The sequence below is a fragment of the Pan troglodytes genome, chromosome 5, assembly GCF_028858775.2.
Source record: "Pan troglodytes isolate AG18354 chromosome 5, NHGRI_mPanTro3-v2.0_pri, whole genome shotgun sequence".
NCBI lineage: Eukaryota > Metazoa > Chordata > Mammalia > Primates > Hominidae > Pan > Pan troglodytes.
This window is the reverse complement of record NC_072403.2, coordinates 48763409-48789440: the sequence shown is the minus strand read 5'-3', so window position 1 is coordinate 48789440 and position 26032 is coordinate 48763409. Positions and strand designations below refer to the sequence as shown.

General features: G+C 46.1%; 2 protein-coding genes and 1 pseudogene across 2 annotated transcripts; 2 read left to right on the top strand and 1 right to left on the bottom strand.

The window, feature by feature from the left end:
- The first annotated feature begins 1671 nt into the window (after nucleotides 1-1671).
- LOC134810198 (endogenous retrovirus group K member 113 Env polyprotein-like) lies at nucleotides 1672-3972 on the top strand (annotated as a pseudogene).
- A 2481-nt stretch (nucleotides 3973-6453) lies between these two features.
- On the top strand, nucleotides 6454-8218 carry C6H6orf226 (chromosome 6 C6orf226 homolog). The gene has a single exon (XM_001140613.8). It carries the CDS (start codon nucleotides 7608-7610, stop codon nucleotides 7998-8000), a length of 393 nt encoding a protein of 130 aa, XP_001140613.4. The 5' UTR covers nucleotides 6454-7607; the 3' UTR covers nucleotides 8001-8218.
- Nucleotides 8219-10562: 2344 nt separating this feature from the next.
- On the bottom strand, nucleotides 10563-19312 carry RPL7L1 (ribosomal protein L7 like 1). The gene is made up of 7 exons (XM_016955524.4): nucleotides 18575-19312; nucleotides 17560-17665; nucleotides 14893-15056; nucleotides 13757-13894; nucleotides 12407-12516; nucleotides 12020-12234; nucleotides 10563-11329 (listed from the first exon to the last, which is right to left on the bottom strand). The coding sequence occupies exons 1-6, from the start codon at nucleotides 18613-18615 to the stop codon at nucleotides 12026-12028; spliced, it is 768 nt and encodes a 255-aa protein (XP_016811013.1). The 5' UTR covers nucleotides 18616-19312; the 3' UTR covers nucleotides 10563-11329; nucleotides 12020-12025.
- Between the last annotated feature and the right edge of the window lie 6720 nt (nucleotides 19313-26032).

The window sequence follows — 26032 nt, the reverse complement described above, 5'->3', positions numbered from 1 at the left end:
TTAATTGGATTCAGCCAACTCTAGGCATCTCTACTTATGCCATGTCAAATTTGTTCTCTATCTTAAGAGGGGATCCAGAATTGAATAGTAAAAGAACATTAACTCCAGAAGCAACTAAAGAAATTGAATTAGTTGAAGAAAAAATTCGGTCAGCACAAGTAAATAGAATAGATCACTTAGCCCCACTCCAACTTTTGATTTTTGCTACTGCACATTCTCCAACAGGCATTATTGTTCAAAATACAGATCTTGTGGAGTGGTTCTTCCTTCCTCATAGTACAATTAAGACTTTTACATTGTACTTGGATCAAATGGCTACATTAATTGGTCAGGCAAGATTACGAATTATAAAATTGTGTGAAAGTGACCCAGATAAAATCATTGTTCCTTTAAACAAGGAACAGGTTAGACAAGCCTTTATCAATTCTGGTGCATGGCAGATTGGTCTTGCTGATTTTGTGGGAATTATTGACAATCATTACCCAAAAACAAAAATCTTCCAGTTTTTAAAATTGAATACTTGGATTTTACCTAAAATTACTAGACATAAACCTTTAGAAAATGCTCTGACAGTGTTTACTGATGGTTCCAGCAATGGAAAAGCGGCTTACACCAGGCCAAAAGAACGACTCATTGAAACTCAATATCACTGGGCTCAAAGAGCAGAGTTGGTTGCTGTCATTATAGTGTTACAAGATTTTAATCAGCCTATTAACATTGTATCAGATTCTGCATATGTAGTACAGGCTACAAAGGATGTTGAGACAGCCCTAATCAAATATAGTATAGATGATCAGTTAAACCAGCTGTTTAATATGTTACAACAAACTGTAAGAAAAAGAAATTTCCCATTTTATGTTACTCATATTCGAGCACATACTAATTTATCAGAGCCTTTAACTAAAGCAAATGAACAAGTTGACTTGCTAGTATCATCTGCATTCCTGGAAGCACAAGAACTTCATGCCTTGACTCATGTAAATGCAACAGGACTAAAAAATAAATTTGACATCACATGGAAACAGGCAAAAAATATTGTACAACATTACACCCAGTGTCAGATTCCACACCTGCCCACTCAGGAGGCAGGAGTTAATCCCAGAGGTCTGTGTCCTAATGCGTTATGGCAAATGGATGTCACACATGTACCTTCAGTTGGAAAATTGTCATTTCTCCATGTGACAGTTGATGCTTATTCACATTTTGTAAGGGCAAACTGCCAGACAGGAGAAAATACTTCCCATGTTAAAAGACATTTAGTATCTTGTTTTGCTGTCATGGGAGTTCCAGAAAAAATTAAAACGCATAATGGGCCAGGATACTGTAGTAAGACATTTCAAAAATTCTTAAATCAGTGGAAAATTACACATACAACAGGAATCCCTTATAATTCCCAAGGACAGGTCATAATTGAAAAAACTGATAGAACACTCAAAGCTCAATTGGTTAAACAAAAAAAGGAAAAAAGACAGTAAGGAGTATAACACTCCCCAGATGCAACTTAATCTAGCACTCTATACTTTAAATTTTTTAAACATTTATAGAAATCAAACCACTACTTCTCCAGAACAACATTTTACTGGTAAAAAGAACAGCCCACATGAAGGAAAACTGATTTGGTGGAAAGACAAGAAAAATAAGACATGGGAAACAGGGAAGGTGATAACATGGGAGAGAGGCTTTGCTTGTGTTTCACAAGGAGAAAATCAGCTTCCTGTTTGGATACCCACTAGAAATTTAAAGTTCTACAATGAACCCATTGGAGATGCAAAGAAAAGCGCCTCTGCGGAGACAAAAAACCCTCAATTGAGCATCATCGACTCACCAGGTAAATAAAATGGTGATATCAGAAGAACAGATGAAGTTGCCATCCACCAAGGAAGCGGAGCCACCGACTTGGGCCCAATTAAAGAAGCTGACACAGTTAGCTAAAAAAAGCCTAAAGAACCCAAGGGTAATGTGAACTCCAGAGAATATACTGCTTACAGCTTTGATTATTGTATCAACGGTAGTAAGTCTCCCCATGTCTGCAGGAGCAGCTGCAACTAATTATACTTACTGTGCCTATGTACCTTTCCCACCCTTAATTTGGGCAGTCACATGGATGGATAATCCTGTTGAAGTATATGTTAATAATAGGGCATGGGTACCAGGCCCCACAGATGATTGTTGCCCTGCCCAACCTGAAGAAGAAGGAATGATGATAAATGTTTCCATTGGGTATCATTATCCTCCTATTTGCCTAGGGAAGGCACCAGGATGTTTAATGCCTACAACCCAAAACTGGTTGGTAGAAGTACCTACTGTCAGTGCCACCAGTAAATTTACTTATCACATGGTAGGTGGAATGTCACTCGGGCCACAGATAAATAATTTAGAGGACCCTTCTTATCAAAGATCATTAAAATCTGGGCCTAAGGGGAAGCCTTGCCCCAAGGAAATTACCAAAGAATCAAAAAGCCCAGAAGCCTTAGTTTGGGAAGAATGTGTGGCTAATACTGCGGTGGTATTACAAAACAATGAATTTGGAACTATTATAATATTATAGTATAATTGGCCCTCGAGGCCAATTATATTATAATTGTATGGGCCAGACTCACTCATGTTCACAGGCCCCATCCATCTGGCCCATTAATCCAGCCTACGATAGTGATTTAATTGAAAGGCTGGACAAGGTTTATAGAAGGTTAGAATCACCCTATCCATGGAAATGGGATGAAAAGGGAATTTCATCACCTCGACCAAAGTTAGTCCTGTTACTGGTCCTAAACATCCAAAATTATGGAAGCTTACTGTGGCCTCGCACTACATTAGAATTTGGTCTGGAAATCAAGCTATAGAAACAAGAAATCGTAAGCCATGTTATACTATCAACCTAAATTCCAATCTGACAATTCCTTTACAAAGTTGTGTAAAACCCCCTTATATGCTAGTTATAGAAAACATAGTTATTAAACCAGATTCCCAAACTATAACCTGTGAAAACTGTAGATTGTTTACTTGCATTGATTTGACTTTTAATTGGCAGCGCCATATTCTGCTAGTGAGGGCAAGAGAAGGTGTGTGGATCCCTGTGTCCATGGACCGACAGTGGGAGGCTTCGCCATCTTCCATATTTTAACGGAAGTATTAAAAGGAATTCTAACTAGATCCAAAAGATTTTTACTTTGATTGCAGTGATTATGGGCCTTATTGCAGTCACAGCTACTGCTGCAGCTGCTGGAATTGCTTTACACTCCTCTGTTCAAACTGCAGAATATGTAAATGATTGGCGAAAGAATTCCTCAAAATTGTGGAATTCTCAGACCCAAATAAATCAAAAATTGGCAAACGAAATTAATGATCTTAGACAAACTGTCATTTGGCTGGGAAATAGGCTCATGAGCTTGGAATATCTTTTTCAGTTACAGTGTGACTGGAATACGTCAGATTTTTGTATTACACCCCAAGCCTATAATGAGTCTGAGCATCACTGGGACATGGTTAGATGCCATCTACAGGGAAGAGAAGATAATCTTACTTTAGATATTTCAAAATTAAAATAACAAAATTTTGAGGCATCGAAAGCCCATTTAAATTTGGGAACTGAGGCAATCGTGAAAGCTACTGATGGCCTCACAAATCTTAACCCTGTCACTTGGTTAAAAACCATCAGAAGTTCCACTATTGTAAATTTCATATTAATCCTTGTATGCCTGTTCTGTCTGTTGTTAGTCCACAGGTGTATCCACCAGCTCTGAAGAGACAGCGACCAGCAAGAACGGGCCATAACGACGATGGCAGTTTTGTCAAAAAGGGGGATATGTAGGGAAAAGAGAGATCCGACTGTTACTGTGTCTACATAGAAAAGGAAGACATAAGAAACTCCATTTTGATCTGTACCCTGAACAATTGTTTTGCCTTGAGATGCTGTTAATATGTAACTTTAGCCCCAACCTTGTGCTCACAGAAATATGTGTTGTATGGAATCAAGGTTTAAGGGATCTAGGGCTGTGCAGGATGTGCCTTGTTAACAAAATGTTTACAGGCAGTATGCTTGGTAAAAGTCATCGCCATTCTCCATTCTCGATTAACCAGGGGCACAGTGCACTGCAGAAAGCCACAGGGACCTCTGCCCAGGAAAGCCAGTATTGTCCAAGGTTTCTCCCCACTGAGACAGCCTGAGGTATGGCCTCGTGGGACGGGAAAGACCTGACCATCCCCCAGCCCGACACCCGTGAAGGGTCTGTGCTGAGGAGGATTAGTAAAAGAGGAAGGCCTCTTGTGGTTGAGATAAGAGGAAGGCCTCTGTCTCCTGCGTGCCCCTGAGAACGGAATGTCTCAGTATAATACCCGATTGTACATTCGTTCTATTCTGAGATAGGAGAAAACCGCCCTGTGGCTGGAGGCGAGATATGCTGGTGGCAATACTGCTGTGTTATTCTTTACTACACTGAGATGTTTGGGTGGAGAGAAGCATAAATCTGGCCTATGTGCACATCCAGGCATAGTACCTTCCCTTGAACTTATTTGTGACACAGATTCCTTTGCTCACATGTTTTCTTGCTGACCTTCTCCCCACTATCACCCTGTTCTCCTGCTGCATTCCCCTTGCTGAGACAGTGAAAATAATAATCAGTAAATGCTGAGGGAACTCAGAGACTGGGGCCAGTGCAGGTCCTCCGTACGCTGAGCGCTGGTCTCCTGGGCCCACTGTTCTTTCTCTATACTTTGTCTCTGTGTCTTATTTCTTTTTTTAGTCTCTCGTCCCACCTGACGAGAAATACCCGCAGGTGTGGAGGGGCAGGCCACCCCTTCAAAATTCTTTATTATACAACATTCAATATGGTCAGTTTCCTCCAGACTGGCTTCTCAAGCTCTTACCAAGTGCTCCCTACCCCAATTTTTTTTTTTTTTTTTAACAGAGTCTCTGTTGCTCAGGCTAGAGTGCAGTGGAACAATCTTGGCTCACTGCAGCCTCGACCTCCTGAGCTCAAGCGATACTCCAGCCTCAGCCTTCCAAGTAGCTGGAACTACTGGTGTGTGCCACCACATCCAGCTAATTTTTGTTTTTGGAGGGGGTCTCACTATGTTGCCCAGGTTAGTCTTGAACTCCTGGGTTCAAGTGATCCTCCTGCCTTGACCTCTCCCAAAGTGCTGGGATTATAGGCGTGAGCCACTGCACCCGGCCTACCCCAACTTTTTATTTTGACAAGTTTCAAACCCTCACGTGGATTCACTAATTCTTAGCAATTTTGCCACATTTGCTTTCTCTCTGTCATCATGATACTTCACCTCTACATACTTCAGAATGTATTTGCTATGAACAAGGTAATTCCCACACATAACCACAATTATCACACTTGATAAATTTAACATTGATATATCGTTGTCATCTAATATATGGATCATATTCAAATTTCCCCGAGGGTAAAATGTCCTTTAGAGCTGATCTCCCCTACACAATCTTGCATCTAATCCAGGATCACTCATTGAATTTATTTATTTATTTATATTTTATTTTATTTTTGGAGACAGAGTTTCACTCTGTCTCCCAGTCGGAAGTGCTGGCAATCACAGCTCAGTGCAACCTCCACCTACCCGGGTTCAAGCGATTCTTCGACCACTGCCTCCAGAATAGCTGGGACTACAGGTGTCCACCACCATGTTCAGCAATTTTTTTTTTTTTTTTTTGTATTTTTTAGTAGAGATGGGGTTTTGCTATATTGCCCAGGCTGGTCTTGAATTCCTGAGTTCAAGCAATCCACCCACCTCAGCCTCCCAAAGTGCTGGGATTAAAGGCATGAGCCACTGTGTCTGGCCTGTATTTATTTTTTATGTCTCCTTTAATCTGGGGTAGTTCTTAGCTTTTTCTTAATGTTTTATAACAACGACATCGGTAAAGTGTCCAGACCAATCATTTTGCAGAATCTCTCTCACTTTGATCTCTATTTCCTCAAGACTAGGTGGCGAGTGAACATTTTTTGGGCATTTTGGGGAGGACTACTACAGAAATGTCCTCCCCGTGTGTGTGTGTCCTTCCCAGTGCATCACATCAGAAGGCACACAAGGCCAGTTTGTCCTATTAAGCTTTTTTTTTTTTTTTTTGAGACTGAGTCTCACTCTGTTGCCCAGGCTGGAGTGCAGTGGTGTGATCTCATCTCACTGCAACCTCCCTGCCTCCTAGGTTCAAGCAATTCTCCTGCCTCAGCCTCCCAAGTAGGTGGGATTTCAGGTGTGCACCACTATGCCTGGCTAATTTTTTGTATTTTTAGTAGAGATGGGGTTTCGCCATGTTGGCCAGGCTGGTCTCAAACTCCTGATCTCAGGTGACCTGCCCACCTCAGCCTCCCAAAGTGCTGGGATTACAGGTGTGAGCCACCACGCCTGGCCATTAAGCTTTGATTCTTTGATTAAGGTGATGTTCACCAGATCAGTCTAGCTTTTGATACTTTTTTTTTTTTTTTTGAGACAGAGTTTTGCTTTGTCACCGAGGGTAGAGTGCAGTGGTGCAATCTCAGCTCACTGCAACTTCTGCCTCCCGGGTTCAAGCGATTCTCCTGCCTCAGCCTCCTGAGTAGCTGGGATTACAGGTGCATGCCACCACACCCAGCTAATTTTTGTGTTTTTAGTAGAGACGGGGGTTGCCCCATGTTGGTCAGGCTGGTCTCAAACTCCTGACCTTGAGATCCACCTGCCTCCACCTCCCAAAGTGCTGGGATTACAAGTGTGAGCCACCGTGCCCGGCCACTTTTGATAATTTAATAACCTGACTTTCCGAGCAGTCAGAGCAGCTGTAGCACATCTGACCTGCTTTCACCTTCGATCTTCTCTGGGACCACCAAGAATTGAAGGATGGCAGGAAGTGTGAAGAAAGTGGTGAGGCTCTGGCTGGGTGCGGTGGCTCACACCTCTAATCCCCGCACTTTGGAAAGCCGAGGCGGGTGCATCACTTAAGGTCAGGAGTTCGAGACTAGCCTAGCCAACATGGTGAAACCCTGTTTCTACTAAAAATACAAAAATTAGCTGGGCTTGGTGGCATACACCAGCTACTAGGGAGGCTGAGGCACTAGGGACCCTGTGGATCGCTTGAACCAGGAGGCGGAGGTTGCAGTGCGCTGAGATCGCATCGCTGCACTCCGGCCTGGGCAACAGAGTGAGACTCCGTCTAAAACAACACAAAACAATAATAATAACTAAGAGAGTAGCGTGGCTTGGTGGCGGTGTCACTCCTGAGGCCTCTGGGAACAACTCTACAGTTATGCTTTGTCCCGTGCTGCGGAGCCTAGTATGGGGATTATCCCCCGCCATGCGTTGTATCTGAATCCTTGTACGCGCGCCCGTGGGTGTGCATGAAAATGGGCATGTGCGCGGTGCTTATGTATGGGTCTTTTTGCCCGCAGCGGCGCGTCCGCAGGCTTGTTCTGTCCTGTGCTAGCCTTCAAGTTTTGGCACGTCCGTCCGTTTTTCTTCTTCTTTGGCGCGTCCGTTGGGCACTCTGGGTTTGGCTAAATCGTGGACGCTTCTAAAGCGTTTCTGCAGGGAGCTGGTCAGTTGTCAAGTGCTCCCCCAGTTCTGGGCCGGCTTGGTACGGTCTACAGCCTCCCTTTCCTTTCCCCGCCTCCCCCATGGTGGTTGCACCCACTCGGCCCGGAAGTGCTCGCTTCTCTGCATTACACGCCGGTCAGGATTCGCGACCCGACATGGAGCGTCCCCGCAGTCCCCAAAGCTCGGCCCCGGCCCCGGCCCCGGCCTCTGCCTCAGCTTCGGTTACCCTGGCGCAGCTCCTGCAGCTGGTCCAGCAGGGCCAGGAACTCCCGGGCCTGGAGAAACGCCACATCGCGGCGATCCACGGCGAACCCACAGCGTCCCGGCTGCCGCGGAGGCCCAAGCCCTGGGAGGCCGCGGCTTTGGCTGAGTCCTTTCCCCCTCCGACCCTCAGGATAGGAACGGCCCCGGCGGAGCCTGGCTTGGTTGAGGCAGCGACTGCGCCTTCTTCATGGCATACAGTGGGCTCCTGAGGTTCCAGGTCCTTTGCGGCGGCGATCTGGAGGGCGTGGGTACAGGACCCCGGATGCCATTCAGTTACTCATCTTTTATGCTTTCGTCCTGACCTGTCTCAACTAGACTTGCTCCTGCAACCACCATGGGGGTTTTGCATTTACATTTGTGGACCATGTTACAGTTAAGAAAAATCCTGTTTCAGTCCTTATATGTAATAAAATGTTTTATGATGTAACTTGGCCCCAGAATGATTTTGAAGATACATTAAAAAAATCATTTAAAAAAGCCAAACATTTAAAAAAGCCAACCAGGAAAGATTAAAATCTTGGCTCTTGGAATCAGATGGATCAGGCAAGGGGCTAGAGAATTAGAGCATTAGAAAGGCTCCCACAGCCACCCTGAAATCAGTCCTTTTATGTTAAGCAGGTCACCTGGCTCAGTGCCTACATAACACTAGATTTTACTTTCTCTACAAAAGCTAGAATGTACCTGGTACGTGCTGACATGACCCTAACCCACAGACGATGTAACAGGTCTACCTTTTCTCAGAAAGGATTGTCTCACAACTTGTTCAACGAATTAGTTATGTCATGGTACATACATATAAGTGTGCAATTTTTGTAACATCTTTTATTTGTATACAATTATAAATTACAAACTTGTTTTATTAGGTTTTTTTAAAATTTATTTTTCGTCAACTTAGTCCCTTTTATTTACCAGCAGTTTGCTCTGACAGAATAAATTACAAACTATTGTTTTGTTTAATCCTTTTAACCATCATGTCAGGCACACAGGTTGGAGAATATTAGCTCCCATTTTATGGACAGAGTGGAAACACTGTACCCATATTTAGTGTAAGACAGAGCTGGGATATAAGCCTTGGGCTTCCATAGTCACAACTGCTTTTTTGCATAACTTTGTAATACATCATTTTAAAGTAATCTGATTTCACAATGTTTTACAGTATACGAGTAACATCTATAGCATCTCTTCTTGGCAGGTTACCTCTGGAGAGAACCAATCTAATTACCTCATACGCTGGCACTTTTTTTTTTTTTTTTTTTGAGACAGAGTTTTGCTTTTGTTGCCCAAGGTGGAGTGCAATGGTGTGATCTCGGCTCACTGCAACCTCTGCCTCCCTGGGTTCAAGCAATTCTCTTGCCTCAGCCTCCCAAGTAGCTGGGATTACAGGCATGCACCACCACATCTGGCTAATTTTGTATTTTCAGTAGGGACAGAATTTCTCCGTGTTGGTCAGGCTGGTCTCGAACTCCTGACCTCAGGTGATCCGCCTGCCTCAGCCTCCTGAAGTGTTGAGATTACAGGTGTGAGCCACCATGCCCAGCCTAAGCTGGCATGTTTTAAGGCAGTTACATCTCTAACTTGATTTACCAGCTATGCTTGAGGGTCCAAGGAGCCAAAATTGCAGCCAAACTGATCTTAAAGGACCAGGGAATAGAATGGTCAAGCATGTTTCCAAGTTTAACCTAGGCCTGGCACATCCTTGCCAATTGCTCAGATGGCAAGTGAGGGGCAACTAAGTGAAGAGAATAGCAGGAAGACCCACTTGGGGTGGACACTGATGAAAAACACAAGCAGTATCAGACTCACTGTTTTCAGGATTAAAATCCCCAGATGCCCTGTTATTGGTCTATGTCACTACCAGTAGGACAAAAGGCAATGCTTCTGAAGACTAGAATATGCAAGGAAAAAATTAAGGTGCCTGCCTGCCTGGGGCCTACCGAGCCAAACAGTGCTAATTTCATCCATGCCAAACAAAATTGTTCATTCCTTGCTGATTTGGGTTTTAAGGAAGCGTGCTGATCATCAGAGAAACCAGGCAATTCTATTCTGAAGCCCAGGGGAAGAAATGGTGGGGATTTCTGAGTTACAGATGGTGCAGGGGTTAACACTATCTGCCACTACGAAGGGAAAAATCTATCTTGGTAAACTTTGGTCTTCCATAGGACATGGAACCAGAGTAGCAAGATCAGGGCCTGCGTGACCGATCCTGATTGAGCAGGACTTCCTCACATAAGGTACACAAGGGCTGGGCGCAGTTGCTCATGCCTGTAATCCCAGCACTTTGGGAGGCCCAGGCTTGTGGATCACTTGAGGTCAGGAGTTTGAGACTAGCCTGGCCTACATGGTGAAACTCTGTCTCCATCTCTACTAAAAATACAAGAATTAGCTGGGTGTGGTGGTACATGCATGTAATCCCAGCTGATCAAGGGGCTGAGGCAGAATCACTTGAACCCAGGAGGTGGAGGCTGCAATGAGCCGAGATCATGCCACTGCGCTCCAGCCTGGGCAACAGGGTGAGACTGTCTCAAAGAGAAAAACAAAACCCCTAAGATGCACAGGTATCTGAGAAGGGTCTAAACACCCTAGAACTGCAAGCAAAATTTTGAGTGTATACATGTTTTCCTGGCGAAGGGGGTCCTCATTCTCAAATCCTAAGCTTTTAGGAAAAAGTACTAAGCCAGTTTCAGGTTACGATACAAAAGCCACCAGATACACTTAGAGCCAGTCAAGTTTGAGAATTCTCAAAGCCATCACTGAAAAGTTGGAACACATACTCACAGCAGAGACAAGTAAACATTTATTTTTATGCCTTTCTTCCTATGTGTATTTCAAGTCTTTTTCAAAACAAGGCCCCAGGACTCTCCAGATTCAATTATGTCCTTGGGCTTGGTCGACTGCTGCAGGAGTCTCAGGGAGCCTTCTACAAATGCTAGAGTGACTCATTTACCAACATTAAACCCTAGGATACATGCAACAAAGCAGGACTCCTTCCTCCATGGAATGTGCCGATTTCAGATGACACAGCACCCAATGTAGAAAACGCTGGAATTTTTCCTTGGAACTAGACTGTGATGAGAGGTGCTTGACATGAACATAAGCTACTGTCTTTTCTTTTTTTTTGAGACAGAGTTTCGCTTGTTGCCCAGGCTGGAGTGCAATGGCGTGATCTCCGCTCACTGCAACTTCCACCTCCCAGGTTCAAGCGATTCTCCTGCCTCAGCCTCCTGAGTAGCTGGGATTACAGGCACGTGCCACCATGCCCAGCTAATTTTTGTATTTTTAGTAGAGATGGCATTTCTCCATGTTGGTCAGGCTGGTCTCGAACTCCCAACCTCAGGTGATCTGCCCGCCTCAGCCTCCCAAAATGTTGGGATTACAGGCATGAGCCACCACGACCGGCCAGCTACTGTCTTTTCTTTGACCCTTCCTTTCCAGTTTCTGAAGATAAAGCAGGAAATAATCTTCTCTGAAGATACTTGATAAAAATTCCCAAAACACATGCTTCCACTTCACTGATAAAAAATTTACCGCAGTTTGGCACCTAAGAGTATGACAACAGCAATAAAAAGTAATTTCAAAGAGTTAAGATTTCTTCAGCAAAATAGATGATTCACATCTTCAAGCCCTTTTTGAAATCAGTTATTAATATTATTCTTTCCCCATTTCCATCTGAATGACTGCAGCAATAGTTGTTTTTTTTTTTTTTTTCGAGATGGAGTCTCGCTCTGTCGCCCAGCTGGAGTGCACTGGTGCAATCTTGGCTCACTGCAATCTCTGCCTCCCGGGTTCAAGCGATTTTCCTGCCTTAGCCTCTCGAGTAGCTGGGACTACAGGCACGCGCCACCACACCCAGCTCATTTTTGTATTTTTAGTAGAGACAGGGTTTCACCATGTTGGCCAGGATGGTCTCAATCTCCTGACCTCATGTTCTGCCCGCCTTGGCCTCCCAAAGTGCTGGGATTACAGGCGTGAGCCACCGCGCCCGGCCAGCAATACAGTTTTTAGTTACTCGACATCTTTAAGCCTATAACTCTTAGGCTATGCATAGCCCCATGTCCTAATCAGGCATTCACTGATCCCAGCAGGTCTCCATCTATTTGTACCAGCCTCCTCTATTCCTCCCAATCTCAAGGTTACTCTTAAATACTAGTAAATGCAAAAAGAACTTGTAAAGTGGCAAGGCATGGCCTATCAAAAGTCAGCCCAAGGGCAGTTTTCAGCCCTGCCTCACCTGGGTCTAGTTCAGCTGACGGATGAGCTGATTGATGCGTTCACCCCGATAGCCAGGTGTGCCCATCTCCTTGAGGAAGCCCACTCTATTTTTGGTAGCATGACGGGCCACTGAGAGGTGGAAAGGGTGCAAGAACCATGAGATCTCCTGGAAATGCTTCCCTGGGAAGGCAATTTCATGAATGAGGTCTTCCAAGCAAATGACGCCAAACTTCCCTAAGAAACACAAAAGCACAGATTCCTTTATTTAACATGTATCCAGCATATACTAAGCTGGCCACTCTGGCAGACTCTTGGGGCCCCAAGAAGAATACAACCTGAATCTCACATCAAAGCTTCAAAGACCCTGGCTTTCTGCCCCAGCTGACCCCTAAGCTGTAGCACTCACCCAGGTGCTCCTCAATCACTGTGTTGTCTGTCAGAGGGATGGTCTTATTCTTGACCTTGGCTTGTCCACGTTTCAAAATGAGTTCTCGGACAGACTTCAGATTTGGAAATCTATGTAGGAAAATAAAGCACGGTTTTCACCAGCACCTGGCACACTACATACCAGTCCTGCAGCCTGGCTGAGGAGAGGTTGGAGAGGTTCTCCCACACACTCACTTCTCCCAACGAGCAAGTGTTCTGCAATCATATTCCAGCTGAAATGCTTGGAAATACTCCTGATAAAGAACCGAAGTGACCCCACTTACATAATTAGAAATTTAAATTTATGGATGTGAATGTTCACCAGGGAAAATATTGCCAACAAAAACAAAACAGAAACCATGTCCTAGCTTACCTTAGGGGCTAGGACTCTGGCCTTAGGTGACCCTCTACTCAAGATGGTACAAGAGTTGGAAATAAAATCCAAGTTTTTGTTGGGTTTCAATGTTTGAGGAATACTACTCTTTTTTTTTTTTTTTTTTTTTTGAGACGGAGTCTTGCTCAGTCTCCCAGGCTGGAGTGCAGTGGCGCGATCTCGCCTCACTGCAAGCTCCGCCTCCCAGGTTCATGCCATTCTCCTGCCTCAGCCTCCCAAGTAGCTGGGACTACAGGTGCCAGGCTAATTTTTTTTGTATTTTTAGTAGAGACGGGGTTTCACCATGTTAGCCAGGATGGTCTCGATCTCCCGACCTCGTGATCCACCGTGTCTGGCCTTTTTTTTTTTTTTTTTTTTGATATAGAGTGGATTGCAGTGGCACAATCTCAGCTCACTGCAACCTCTGCCTCATGGATTCAAGCGCTTCTCCTGCCTCAGCCTCCCAAGTAGCTGGGAATACAGGCACACACCACCATGCCTGGCTAATTTTTTTTGTATTTTAGTAGAGACAGGGGTTTCACCATGTTGGCCAGGATGGTCTCAATCTCCTGACCCTGTGATCCACTCCTGACCGTGTGATCCACCCGCCTCGGCCTCCCAAAGTGTTGGGATTACAGGCATGAGCCAGTGTGTCCGGCCAGGAATACTACTCTTACACATGCACTGCCTTTAGCTCTGCTTTAAGACTTTCAAGAACCAAGCTTTCCTTGACCCAGCCTTAGCCTATGACTGAACCAGCCCTACTATGGTACTGTTCAGACCCCTCCCTACCCTGTGTCCCATGGTTATTACAGCTACCCACTGATTTCAGTTTGACTGTGGTCACAGCAAAATGTCCCTTCTACAGCAACATGAGCCCTGGAAAGCAATACCCGGTGCACCCTGACACACTCAAATAGAAATCTAATGTGAATTCACATGGAAAACCTTACTTACCCCCAGGTCACATAAGGTTCCACTATACGCAGCATTTTTAGATTCTGGGGGGTGACTTTTACAAAGACACCACTAAAAATTTTCTTTAGGCGAAGTCTTGCAATGGTTCTCTGCACCAGTAAACTCACGCCATCAATCCTGAAATGAACAGCAACAGAAATCAGACAGACTCCCTCCAGTTTATGTCAGTCCAGCAAGCACAACATGCGAGGTCACTACACTGGGTAATCTGGAATAAGACACAGAGACTATGCCTTAAAGAGCTCAGTTTAGTGGGAGGCGGTTATGAAAACAGATCCTTTTCATGATGTGGAGCAATGCCTGGAATGCTATGGAAATTGAACTTGTGTGTGTTTCAGGGGTAGGGGGAGTGGTGGTATGTAGGTCTGCACATGTCCAGCTAAGGAAGCTGGATGTGCTTCTATGGGCAGTAAAAGCTACTGAAGATTTTAGGCAGAAGAGACCAGACCAGATTTCTTTCTGACAATCACCAAGGGCAGTGTATGGGACAGATCACAGTATGACACTAGAGGCAAGGAAATCCAGGAGGAAGGTTAATACAATAGTTCAGGAAAAATATGAGCAGTGGTAGAGGGCTACAAAGGACAGAGCTCATAAACATGCAAAAGCCACAGGTTTCTGGTTTGGGTGATTGGGTAGGGGAAACAGCAAGAAGTAGAGTTGTACATGGGGTGGGCAGGGGGTTGGGAAAGTTCCACTAAGTGAGGAAAAATGTCTCCCCTTCACTGAATATGCTTCATCCACTCAGCCTTGTTTCAGTTCCTAGAATGATGCCTTGCTTTCCCTACCTCAGGACTTCAGCACGTATGCCTGGAAAGTCTCCCAACACTGGTGAACGCCTTTCACATCTTTCAGGTCTCAGGTTGAAGTTCCTGCTTTAGAGAGGGTGTCCTCCACCCCTCTCCCTAGTGAGCACTTTACCCTCATAGCACTTATTTTCAAGCCTATCTGTCTAAGGTCTTCCAAATATTGCAGACTAAATTGTGCTCAACCCTGACATCCTAGCACGATTTGCCTGAGTGGCTTGGGGCCTATTATCTCCCTAGAAAGGGGTCTAAAGCTTAAGCAACACTTTGCCCCAGCCTCATGCAATTAGAAAGACACCAGTTCCTTACCTTTCGATGCGTACAACAAAGGCCAAGGAATGTTTATCTGGCAATTCCAAGGCATGAGGTTTCACTTCTAGTCGTCTGAGACGCACCTTGTCACGTTTCTGCCGCCAGGAATCATGTAGGAATGATTCCAGTCGCTTAAACCTGAGCCCTTTTCCTTTCTTCTGCTACAGAGAAGACAGACCATCATCATCATCTTGTGCCTCCATACATTTTTACTTTTAGAACAGTAATTCATAAGTGACAACTGATATAGCTTATTTCCCCGTGTTCCACAATGCGAAGCAAAGCAACATTCTCTATTTTCATATAAAGGAAAAATGAGAAACCAAAGTAAAGGTGGAGTTGAGGAAACTTGGGAATTATTGGGAAAAATAATTAACGAACAAAAAATTAGTTTACATATTAATCAATGTTTACTAACAAGTTTCCTTAAACTCAACGCCAGCATTTGCCTGCAGGTGTTAAATATTTGCTAAACGAAGACATAAACCATATACACTTGGTGCTCTGCATCTGTGATTCAACCAACCCCAGATGGAAAATACTTTGGAGGAGCACATACAGTAGCTCACCCTGTAGTCCCAGCTACTTAGGAGGCTGAGGCGCGAGGTTCTCTTGAACCCAGGAATTCAAGGCTGCAATGAGCTATGATCCTGCCACTGCACTCTAGCCTGGGTAACACAAGACCTCACTCCTTTTTCTTTTTTTTTTTTGAGATGGGGTCTCGCTCTGTCGCCCAGGCTGGAGTGCAGTGATATGATCTCGGCTCACTGCAACCTCTGCCGCCTGGGTTCAAGCCATTTTCCTGCCTCAGCCTCCCAAGTAGCTGGGATTACAGGCATGCGCCACCACACCCGGCTAATTTTTGTATTTTTAGTAGAGACAGAGTCACCTTGTTGGCCAGCTTGGTCTCAAACTCCTGACTTCAGGAGATCCACCTGCCTCAGCCTCCCAAAGTGCTGGGATAACAGGCATGAGCTGCCACACCTGGCCAAAGACCCCACTTATTTTTTTTTTTTTTTTTTGAGACAGGGTTTTGCTCTGTCACCCAGGCTGGAGTGCAGTGGCACAATCTCGGCTCACTGCAACCTCCGCCTCTCGGGTTCAAGCAATTCTCCTGCCTCAGCCCCCTGATTAGCTAGGATTACAGGCGCATGCCACAGTGCCCGTCTAATTTTTTGTATTTTTAGTAGAGATGGGGTTTCACCACGTTGGCCAGGCTGGTCTTGAACTCCTGACCTCAAGTAATCTGCCCGCCTCAGCCTCCCAAAGTGTTGGGATTACAGATGTGAACCCAGCTGACCTCACTCTTAAAAAAAAAAAAAAAAAAAATTCAGGGGAAAAATGAAAAATAACCGTAAAAAGTAATACAAATTTTTAAAATACATTATGTACACTGTATTAGCTATCAGTAATCCAGGCCAGGCAGGGTGGCTCAGGCCTGTAATCCCAGCACTTTGGAAGGCCGGTGGGTGATCACTTGAGGCCGGGAGTTTGAGACCAGCATGGCCAACATGTCAAAACATCTCTACTAAAAATACAAAAAATCAGCCGGTGGCCGGGTGGGGTGGCTGACATCAGTAATCGCAGCACTTTGGGAGGCCGAGGTGGGCAGATCACTTGAGTCCATGAGTTGGAGACCAGCCTGGCCAACATGGTGAAACCCGGTCTCTACTAAAAATACAAAAATTAGCAGGGCATGGTGGCACATCCTTGTAATCCCAGCTACTTGGGAGGCCGAGGCAGGAGAATCGCTTGAACCCGGGAGGCGGAGGTTGTGGTAAGCCAAGATCGCATCACTGCACTCCAGCCTGGGTGACAGAGTGAGACTCTGTCTCAAAAAACAAAACAAAATTAAATTAAATTAAAAAAAAAATTAGCCAGGTGTGGTGGCGCATGCCTGTAATCCTAGCTACTTGGTTGGCTGAGGCACGAGAATTGCTTGAGCCCAGTAGGCAGAGGTTGCAGTGAGTCGAGATTGTGCCACTGCACTCCACTCTAGGCAAGAGTGAGACTCTTGCCTCAAAATAAACAAATAAATAAATAAATAAATAAATAAATAAATAAAGCTATTAAGCAATCCAGGGAGGATTTAAACTACATAGGCGGAAGCAGTATAGATTATATGCAAATACTACAACCAGTTATTTATTTATTTATTTATTTTTTGAGAGAGAGTCTCGCTCTGTCGCCCAGGCTGGAGTACAGTGGCACGATCTTGGCTCACTGCAACCTCCACCTCCCGAGTTCACGCCATTCTCCTGCCTCAGCCTCCCGAGTAGCTGGGACTACAGCAGCCTGCCACCATGCCCGGCTAATTTTTTATATTTTTAGTAGAGACGGGGTTTCACCGTGTTAGCCAGGATGGTCTCGATCGCCTGACCTCGTGATACGCCCGCCTCGGCCTCCCAAAGTGCTGGGATTACAGGCGTGAGCCACCGCGCCCGGCCTACTACAACCATTTTATATAAGGGACTTCAGCAGTCTGAGATTTAGGCATCTGTGGGAGTCCTGGAACCAACCCCTTAAGGACACTGAGAGACAACTATACCTGGTCTGTCAAACCGTTGGGGGGAGCTCGTCAATACCAAATGTAGTCCAACACATGCGGGATAAAACTCACCAAATACAAATTCTAATTACTTTCTCTTGGTTCCCCACCATTACCTCCTTCTTTGCCAAAAGTGCCTGCTTTGCCTGGGTGGCTTTGAGGGCTTGATAAGCCTTCCTCTTTTTCAGGAGATTTTCTGGAACCAAAGGGATTTTTCTTTGCCTGATGCAGAAAATTGAGATCAGAGATAACATTTAGAAAAGAACACTTGGCCGGGCGCGGTGGCTCAAGCCTGTAATCCCAGCACTCTGGGAGGCCGAGGTGGGTGGATTACCTGAGGTCAGGAGTTCGAGACCAGCCTGACCAACATGGTGAAACCCCCGTTTCTACTAAAAATAAAAAATCAGCTGGGCGTGGTGGCGCACGCCTGTAATCCCAGCTACTCGGGAGACTGAGGCAGGAGAATCGCTTGAACCCGGGAGGCGGAGGTTGCACCGAGCCGAGATCGCGACACTGCGCTCCAGCCTGGGGGACAGAGCAAGACTCCGTCTCAAAACAAAAACAACAACAAAAAAGAAAACGAACATTCAATGGATTTCCAAACCAATTCAATATCCTGGGCTTTAGGGAACATTACTGTTTTCAAGTATCTGAAGAAAGATTCCCCTGAAACCTGCGGTTTCTGACTCCAGGCCTCATAAATCCACCCCTAATAGTCACTCATCCCCAAAGCCTCGGAAAATAATGAACCCTTTAGCCTCTGGGTTCGTATAAGTTAACAGGGTTTTCACGGCCACAGTTCTTCATAGGCACTAGCAGCGACGAATCTAAGGGGTTGGGGCGGGGGCAGGCCTATCTGCAGAGTTAATACTTGTCGGGCTGGGTAAATTCAACTGTGGCACTCCAGCCCGCTGCCTGAAGTCAATCCTCGCCTCTCCAGATAACCCGAACTTGACCGCGGTCCCCTCCCTCCTCCGCCACAGCGCTACTCCTCCTCACCCCCACCCTTTGTAAACTGTGGCCTTTTCTATTCCTAGAGCCCACAGGAATCCGCCACCGAGGCATAAACACCGTGGATGGCACCGGATACTCAAGACCCCACTCCAGATATTCAAAGCCCCAAACACTCACTCTTGCTCCGCCATCTTTCTAGTGGTGCAGCTACTGATCATGCGCAACCCCACCACATGGTGAAGACAGCACACGCTCTGTTTACTTGACCATAGAGACGTCTGTTCTAGCTCACGCTGGAGGACCAGTCAGCGTTCACTTAGCCGCAGTGAGCCCTTGAGGTCCCGCTAACCCCGATTCCTGCCAAAAGTTGCACCGCTTCTAGGGTTTTTAGAGCCTGTGTTATTTTCAAAACCCAGCCCTTTTCTTGTAAGTTACAGTTTCATCACAAGCGGCCTGGCTGTGGACAGCAAAGTGCTTCCCACAATGCACCTATGGCGTCCGCTCCTAGCTACGGCGCCGCACTTCCGGCGCGGCTGTGCTGCGTCTCTGGGGAGGAAGATAGGCAAACTCCGCGAAACATTTTCGCTCTGTGGAAAAACTTGGAGGCTATGGCTTTGGCTCCCACGTGTAGGTGGAAGTGTTTGTTGAGGACTTAGAGTGGTAAAGCAGGTAGCTGCAATTCCGTCTGCTTGGCTCCGTCGATGCGTCCTTGAACACGTTATTTAACCCCTCTATACTGCGGCTTCATTACCCATAAAATGGGTGTACAGTAATAATAGGTCTACCTAATGGCGTTACGAGGATTACAGGAGATTAGATAAAGCGTTTAGCAGTGTCTGTCAGCACTATGTTTGTTACTATTACTGCTGGACCGAAAACTACAACATGCTTCCTTCCCGTCTAAAACCGTTACACAGGCCGGGCGCGGTGGCTCACGCCTGTAATCCCAGCACTTTGGGAGGGAGGCCGAGACGGGAGGATCACCTGAGGTCAGGAGTTCGAGATCAGCCTGGCCAACACGGCGAAACCCCGTCTTGGGCGGAGGTTACAGTGAGCCGAGATCGCGCCACTGCCCACCAGCCTGGGCGACAGAGCAAGACTCCGTCTCAAAAAAAAAAAAGAAAAAAAAGGAATAAAAATAAAACCCTTATACAGCTCTCATCGCCTGGAATATGCGTTCTTCCCTCCCAGTCTATATAGAATCCTGAAAAACAGTAGGTCGGGCCGGTGGCTTTCACCTGTAATCCCAGCACTTTGGGAGGCCAAGGCAGGTGGATCACTTGAGGTCAGGAGTTGGAGACCAGCATGGCTAAGATGGTGAAACCCCGTCTCTACCAAAAATACAAAAAATTAGCTGGGCGTGGTGGCTCGCGCCTGAAGTCCCAGGAGGCGGAGGCTGCGTGAGTCGAGTTTGTGCCACTGCACTCCAGCCTGGGCGACAGAGCGAGACTGTCTCAAAAAAAACAAGAAATAATTTTTTTTTTAAATTAAAAATCCTGAAAAACAACACAAGTCTTATCATCTCTGGAAACCTCCAGAGCAGCGCTTCTCAAGCATTAATAGTGAATAGGAGTCATCTGAAGATTTTACTAAAATACAGATTTTTATTCAGGAGGCCGGGTGGGGAGCTGATATTCTGCTTTTTTTTTTTTTTTTGAGACGGCGTCTCGCTCTGTCGCCCAGGCTGGAGTGCAGTGGTGCGATCTCGGCTCACTGCAAGCTCCGCCTCCCGGGTTCACGCCATTCTCCTGCCTCAGCCTCCCGAGTAGCTGGGACTACAGGCGCCCGCCACCACGCCTGGCTAATTTTTTGAATTTTTAGTAGAGACGGGGTTTCACCATGTTAGCCAGGATGGTCTCGATCTCCTGACCTCGTGATCCGCCCGCCTCGGCCTCCCAAAGTGCTGGGATTACAGGCGTGAGCCACCGCACCTGGCCAATATTCTACATTTTTAACAGGCTTCAGAGTGACGCTGGTGCTACTGGTCTATGGGCTGACTAGTAAGACTCTAGAGTAGTGTCTGATTTCCCTCAGGACATTATTATATTTTTAATATTTCTTCCACATGATACTAGGAGGGGCAGGAACCATGACTGCTTGCTCATCACTGATCCTAAGGATCTAGCACCAATTTCTCGATTTTGGCACTATTGATACTGATATTGGTGGCAGCTAAAGGCCTCGTGTTGCCATGTAACTAGTCCAACCGGAAAGAGTGCCATGGGCACAGGTCACTTTCTGATGAATAAGTGTCAGGACAACCCAGTATTCAAGGTCACACACTGAAAGAGGGAGGCTCATTCTCTTTCAGCACCTCACCATGTGTCTTTGTAAAGAGGCAAAACACAAGGGTCACCAAAGTGTAAGACATTCACTAAATAGTAAACAAAAAAGCAAAAAGTTAAATGTTTTGTGATTTTTCCTGTCTATGGATAAAAGGTAGAGTCTGTGGTACCAATAATATTAAAAGGAGGAGGAATTTTAGGGTTAACAATACTTCAGCCAGGCGGCGATGACTCACGCCTGTAATCCCAGCACTTTGGGAGGCCGAGGCAGGCAGATCACTTGAGCTCAGGAGTTCAAGACCATCCTCGGCAACATGGCAAAACCCTGTCTCTACCAAAAATACAAAAATTAGCCGGGCATGGTGGCACATGTCTGTAGTCAGCTACTTGGGAGGCTGAGGCACGAGAATTGCTTGAACCTGGGAGGCGGAGGTTGCAGTGAGCCGAGATTATGCCACTGCACTCCAGCCTGGGCAACAGAGCGAGAATCTGTGTCAAAACAACCCCCAAAAAACCACTACTCCAAGACTGAATGGGATTGAGGCCAGGATTCAGGAATGGCTTTCTACTGCCAGCAGATGGTGCTAGGAGAATACTTATTCTCAGCGCCAATCCCCTTACTCCACCAGACTGACACAGGGAAAAAGAAAGGAGCCCCACCTCTTAAACAATTATTCACTAACTGAATATGTGTTTATTGAGCATTGAGCATGTGTCCTAGATTTTTTTTTCAAAGTGAGGTTACTGAGGTCAGGTGTGGTGGCTCATGCCTGTAATCCCAGCACTTTGGGAGGCTGAGGCAGGCAGATCGCCTGAGGCCAGAAGTTCAAAACCAGCCTGGCCATCATGGTGAAACCCCATCTCTACTAAAAATACAAAAATTAGCTGGGTGTGGTGGCGCATACCTGTAATCCTAGCTACTTGGGAGGCTGAGGCACGAGAATCGGTGCACTCCAGCCTGGGCGACAGAGTGAGACCTTGTCTCCCCCCCCAAAAAAAAAAAAATTCCAGTCCTCTTGTGAACTTATTTCTTCTTCATCATGTACATTTGGGCAGCTGTTGGGAGGATATCAAATCCAAACGCCTGCCCTCCAATACTTAAATTGAAGGAGTCTTTGGAAGATCTTTTCAATTCTTTTCATCACCCCATTGGGAGTGGGTATGAGATGCTAAATTTCTCTGTGATTTTGAATTTTAAGCAGAGTGATGATGGAACAAAGCACCAGATTTGAGACAAGACTTTTTTTTTTATTTTTATTTTTATTTTTTTTTTTGAGACAAAGTCTTGCTCTGTCGTCCAGGCTGGAGTGCAGTGGTGCAATCTTGGCTCACTGCAACCTCTGCTTCCCAGGTTCAAGCAATTCTCGTGCCTCAGCCTCCCGAGTAGCTAGGATTACAGGCGTGTGCCACCACGCCCGGCTAATTTTTGTATTTTTAGTAGAGACGGGTTTCACCATGTTGGCCAGGCTGCTCTCGAACTCTTGACCTCAAGTGATCTGCCCACCTCGACCTCCCAAAGTGCTGGGATTACAGGTATGAGCCACCGCACCCAGTCAGGGGCAAAACTTTTAACGATTTCCACCTAAGAAAACCTCCTAGAGTTTCTTTGTCTCTGTCCTTCTCAAGCCTCATGGGTTCTTCAATTTTTTAATTCTTATCTTCCTTACAAAATCCCTTTATGTTGGTTAACTAGAATAATTTTCTGTTGTTTACAACCAAATAATCCTGACTGTAACAGTCCCAAACATATGGGATACAGACTAGGGTGTAAAAAAATGGTCCCAGATTGTTTTGGTTTTTTGTGGTTTTTTTTTGAGATGGAGTCTCGCTTTGTCACCAGGCTGTAGTGCAGTAGCACTATCTCGGCCTACTGCAACCTCTGCCTCCCAGGTTCAAGCAATTCTCCTGACTCAGCCCCCCAAGTAGCTGGGACTACAGGCGCACACCACCATGCCTGGCTAATTTTTGTATTTTTAGTAGAGATGGGGTTTCACCATGTTGGCCAGGATGGTCTCAATCTTTTGACCTCGTGATCTGCCTGCCTTGGCCTCCCAAAGTGCTGGGATTACAGGCATGAGCCACCGTGCCCAGTCCCCAGATTGTTTTTCTTTTCTTTTTTCTTTTTTTTTTAGACAGAGTCTCACTCTGTCGCCCAGGCTGGAGTGCAGTGGCACGATCTCGGCTCACTGCAACCTCCACCTCCTGGGTTCAAGCAATTCTCCTGCCTTAGCCTCCCGAGTAGCTGGGATTACAGGTGCCCGCCACCACGCCTGGGTAATTTTTGTATTTTTAGTAGAGATGGGGTTTCACCATGTTGGCCAGGCTGGTCTCGAAGTCCTGACCTCAGGTGTTCACCTGCCTCGGCCTCCCAAAGTGCTGGGATTACAGGCATGAGCCACCGCGCCCAGCCAGTTATAGGTATATTTGTATGTAACAATTTTGGAAGCATATATGAAAAAGTGCTGACGGTGGTCTTTTTGGGAAATAGTAGTAGAGTCTGGAATCGGAGGAAAACTTCCATTTTATGATATGCCCTTTGTTTACCACATACGTATTAGTTTAAGAAAAAGCTCTGAGCCAGGTTGGTGGCTCACGTCTGTAATCCCAGCACTTTGGGAGGCCCAGTTGGGCGGATCACTTGAGCTCACAAGTTTGAGACCTGCCTGGGCAACATGGTGAAACCACGTCTCTTCAAAAAATATAAAAATTAGGCTGGGTGCAGTGGCTCACACCTGTAATCACAGCACTTTGGGAGGCCAAGGCAGGCGGATCACTTGAGACCGGGAATTTGAGACCAGCCTGGGCAACATGACGAAACCCTGTTTCTACTAAAAATACAAAAAATTAGCCGGGCATGGTGGTGCACACCTGTAGTCTCAACTACTTGAGAGACTGAGGTGGAAGGATCATTTTAGCCTGGAGGGTCAAGGCTGTAGTGAGCCCAGATCTTGCCACTGCACTCCAGCCTGGGCAACTGGAGTGAAACCCTGTCTCAATAGATAGATAGGTAGATAAATAGACAGATAGACAGACAGACAGACATGGCTGGGCAAGGTGGCTCACACCTGTAATGCCAGCACTTTGGGAGGCCAAGGCAGGTGGATGACTCGAGGTCAGGAATTCGAGATGAGCCTGGCCAACATGGTGAAACCTCATTATCTGCTAAAAAAAGTACAAAAATTATTTGGGTGTGGTGGTGGGTGCCTGTAATCCCAGCTACTCAGTAGGCTGAGGCAGGAGAATTGCTTGAACCTGGGAGATGGAGGTTGCGGTGAGCCCAGATTGCGCCACTGTGCTTCAGCCTGGGTGACAGAGCGAGACTCCATCTCAGAAAAAAAAAAAAAAAAAAAAAAATCTTGGCAGGGCATGGTGGCTCACGCCTATAATCCTAGCACTTTGGGAGGCCGAGGAGGGTGGATCATGAGGTCAGGAGATCGAGACCATCCTGGCTAACACAGTGAAACCCAATCTCTACTAAAAATACAAAAAAATTAGCCAGGCATGGTGGCACGCACCTGTAGTCCCAGCTACTTGGGAGGCTGAGGCAGGAGAATCGCTTGAATCTGGGAGGTGGAGGTTGCAGTCAGCCAAGATTGCACCACTGCACTCCAGCCTGGGCGACAGAGTGAGACTTTGTCTCAAGAAAGAAAAAAAAGGCCGGGTACAGTGGCTCATGCCTGTAATCCCAGCACTTTGGAAGGCCGAGGTGGGCACATCACAAGGTCAGGAGTTCGAGACCAGCCTGGCCAACATGGTGAAACCCTGTTTCTACTAAAAATACAAAAGTTAGCTGGGCATGGTGGCACGTGCCTGTAATCCCAGCTACTTGGGAGGCTGAGGCAGGAGAATCGCTTGAACCTGGGGAGGTGGAGGTTGCAGTGAGCCGAGATCACGCCATTGCACTCCAGCCTGGGCAACAGAGTCAAACTCCGTCTCAGAAAAAAAAAAAAGAAAGAAAGAAAAAGGAAAAACATCTATATCTATATATAAATTAGATGGGCATGGTGGTGTGCGCCTGTAGTCGTGCTACTTGGGAGGCTGTGATGGGAGGATGGGTTGAGGCTGGGAGGTGGAGGTTACAGTGAACAGAGATCACGCTACTGCACTCCAGCCTGGGTGACAGAGCCAGACCTTGTTTCAGAAAAAAAATAAAAAAAGAAATAAAAAGGAAAAAAAAAAGAAAGCTCTGTAAGTAATTGGATTTTTGTGGTTCTCTCTGAATTGGTTCCAGAATCCCTTTCCTAACACGTCCGTGCATAATTTATCTCAGTATTCTCTGCACTTCTGGATTATTTGGAATCCTACTCTTACTTAAGGCAAAGCTGCCACACCTAACACACCCTAAGAGGAACTCTATCTGCAATTTCCCATCTGCTCCATCCTCTTTCTTGGATTAAGACACTTTTTGCAGTCAGCTTCATTTTGCTTCAAGCTTTGCTTGTAAGTGACAAGGGGTTATCAGGAAGCAAGTAGGAAAGAGATTAGTCTGAGAGCAGTGGATGAACCTGGAGTTGAGGCAGACAACGTGAACAACAGCTTTTGATCCTAATGAAAAACAAACATAAGGTAGCAAAAGTGGGAAGGAAAGGGAGAGAACAGGTGAGGGGCAGCAGCCTTTTGAGGCTTGAGGATAGACAAGAAAGCTGGGGTAGGAAGGTCAAAGTATGTAGCAGGTAAGACTAAAAGCAAAACAGAAAAACCCAAACTTCTGAATTATTTAGGGATAATGGAACATGGCTCGTTTTACTTTTTTTTTTTTTTGAGATGGAGTTTTGCTCTTGTTGCCCAGGTTGGAGTGCAATGGTGTGATATTGGCTTACCACAACCTCCGCCTCTGCAGTTCAAGCGATTCTCTTGCCTCAGCCTCCCAAGTAGCTGGGATTACAGGCATGCACCACCACGCCTGGCTAATTTTGTATTTTTAGTAGAGACGGGGTTTCTCCATGTTGGTCAGGCTGGTCTTGAACTCCCAACCTTAGGTGATCCACCTGCCTCGGCCTCCCAAAGTGCTGGGATTACATGTGTGAGCCACTGCGCCTGGTCTCTTTTTTCTTTTTCTTTTTTCATGTTTGAGATGGAGTCTCACTCTGTCAGCCAGGCTGGAGTGCAGTGGCACAATTTCGGCTCACTACAACCTCCACCTCCCAGGTTCAAGTGGTTCTCCTGCCTTAGCCTCCTGAGTAGCTGGGACTACAGGCATGTGCCACCATGCCTAGATAATTTTTTGTATTTTTAGTAAGATGGGGTTTCGCCATGTTGGCCAGGCTGGTCTTGAACTCCTGACCTCAGGTGATCTGCCCGCCTCGGCTTCCCAAACTGCTGGGATTACACGCGTGAGCCACTGTGCCCG

Coding starts and splice junctions, on each gene's coding strand:
- RPL7L1 (XM_016955524.4), bottom strand. CDS start 18,615: ATGATCAGTAGCTGCACCACTAGAAAGATGGCGGAGCAAGA. Junction 15,057..17,559: donor CACTTTTGGCAAAGAAGGAG/GTAATGGTGGGG, acceptor TCTTCTCTGTAG/CAGAAGAAAGGAAAAGGGCT. Junction 12,517..13,756: donor GAACCTTATGTGACCTGGGG/GTAAGTAAGGTT, acceptor TTTCCTACATAG/ATTTCCAAATCTGAAGTCTG.
- C6H6orf226 (XM_001140613.8), top strand. CDS start 7,608: ATGGTGGTTGCACCCACTCGGCCCGGAAGTGCTCGCTTCTCTGCATTA.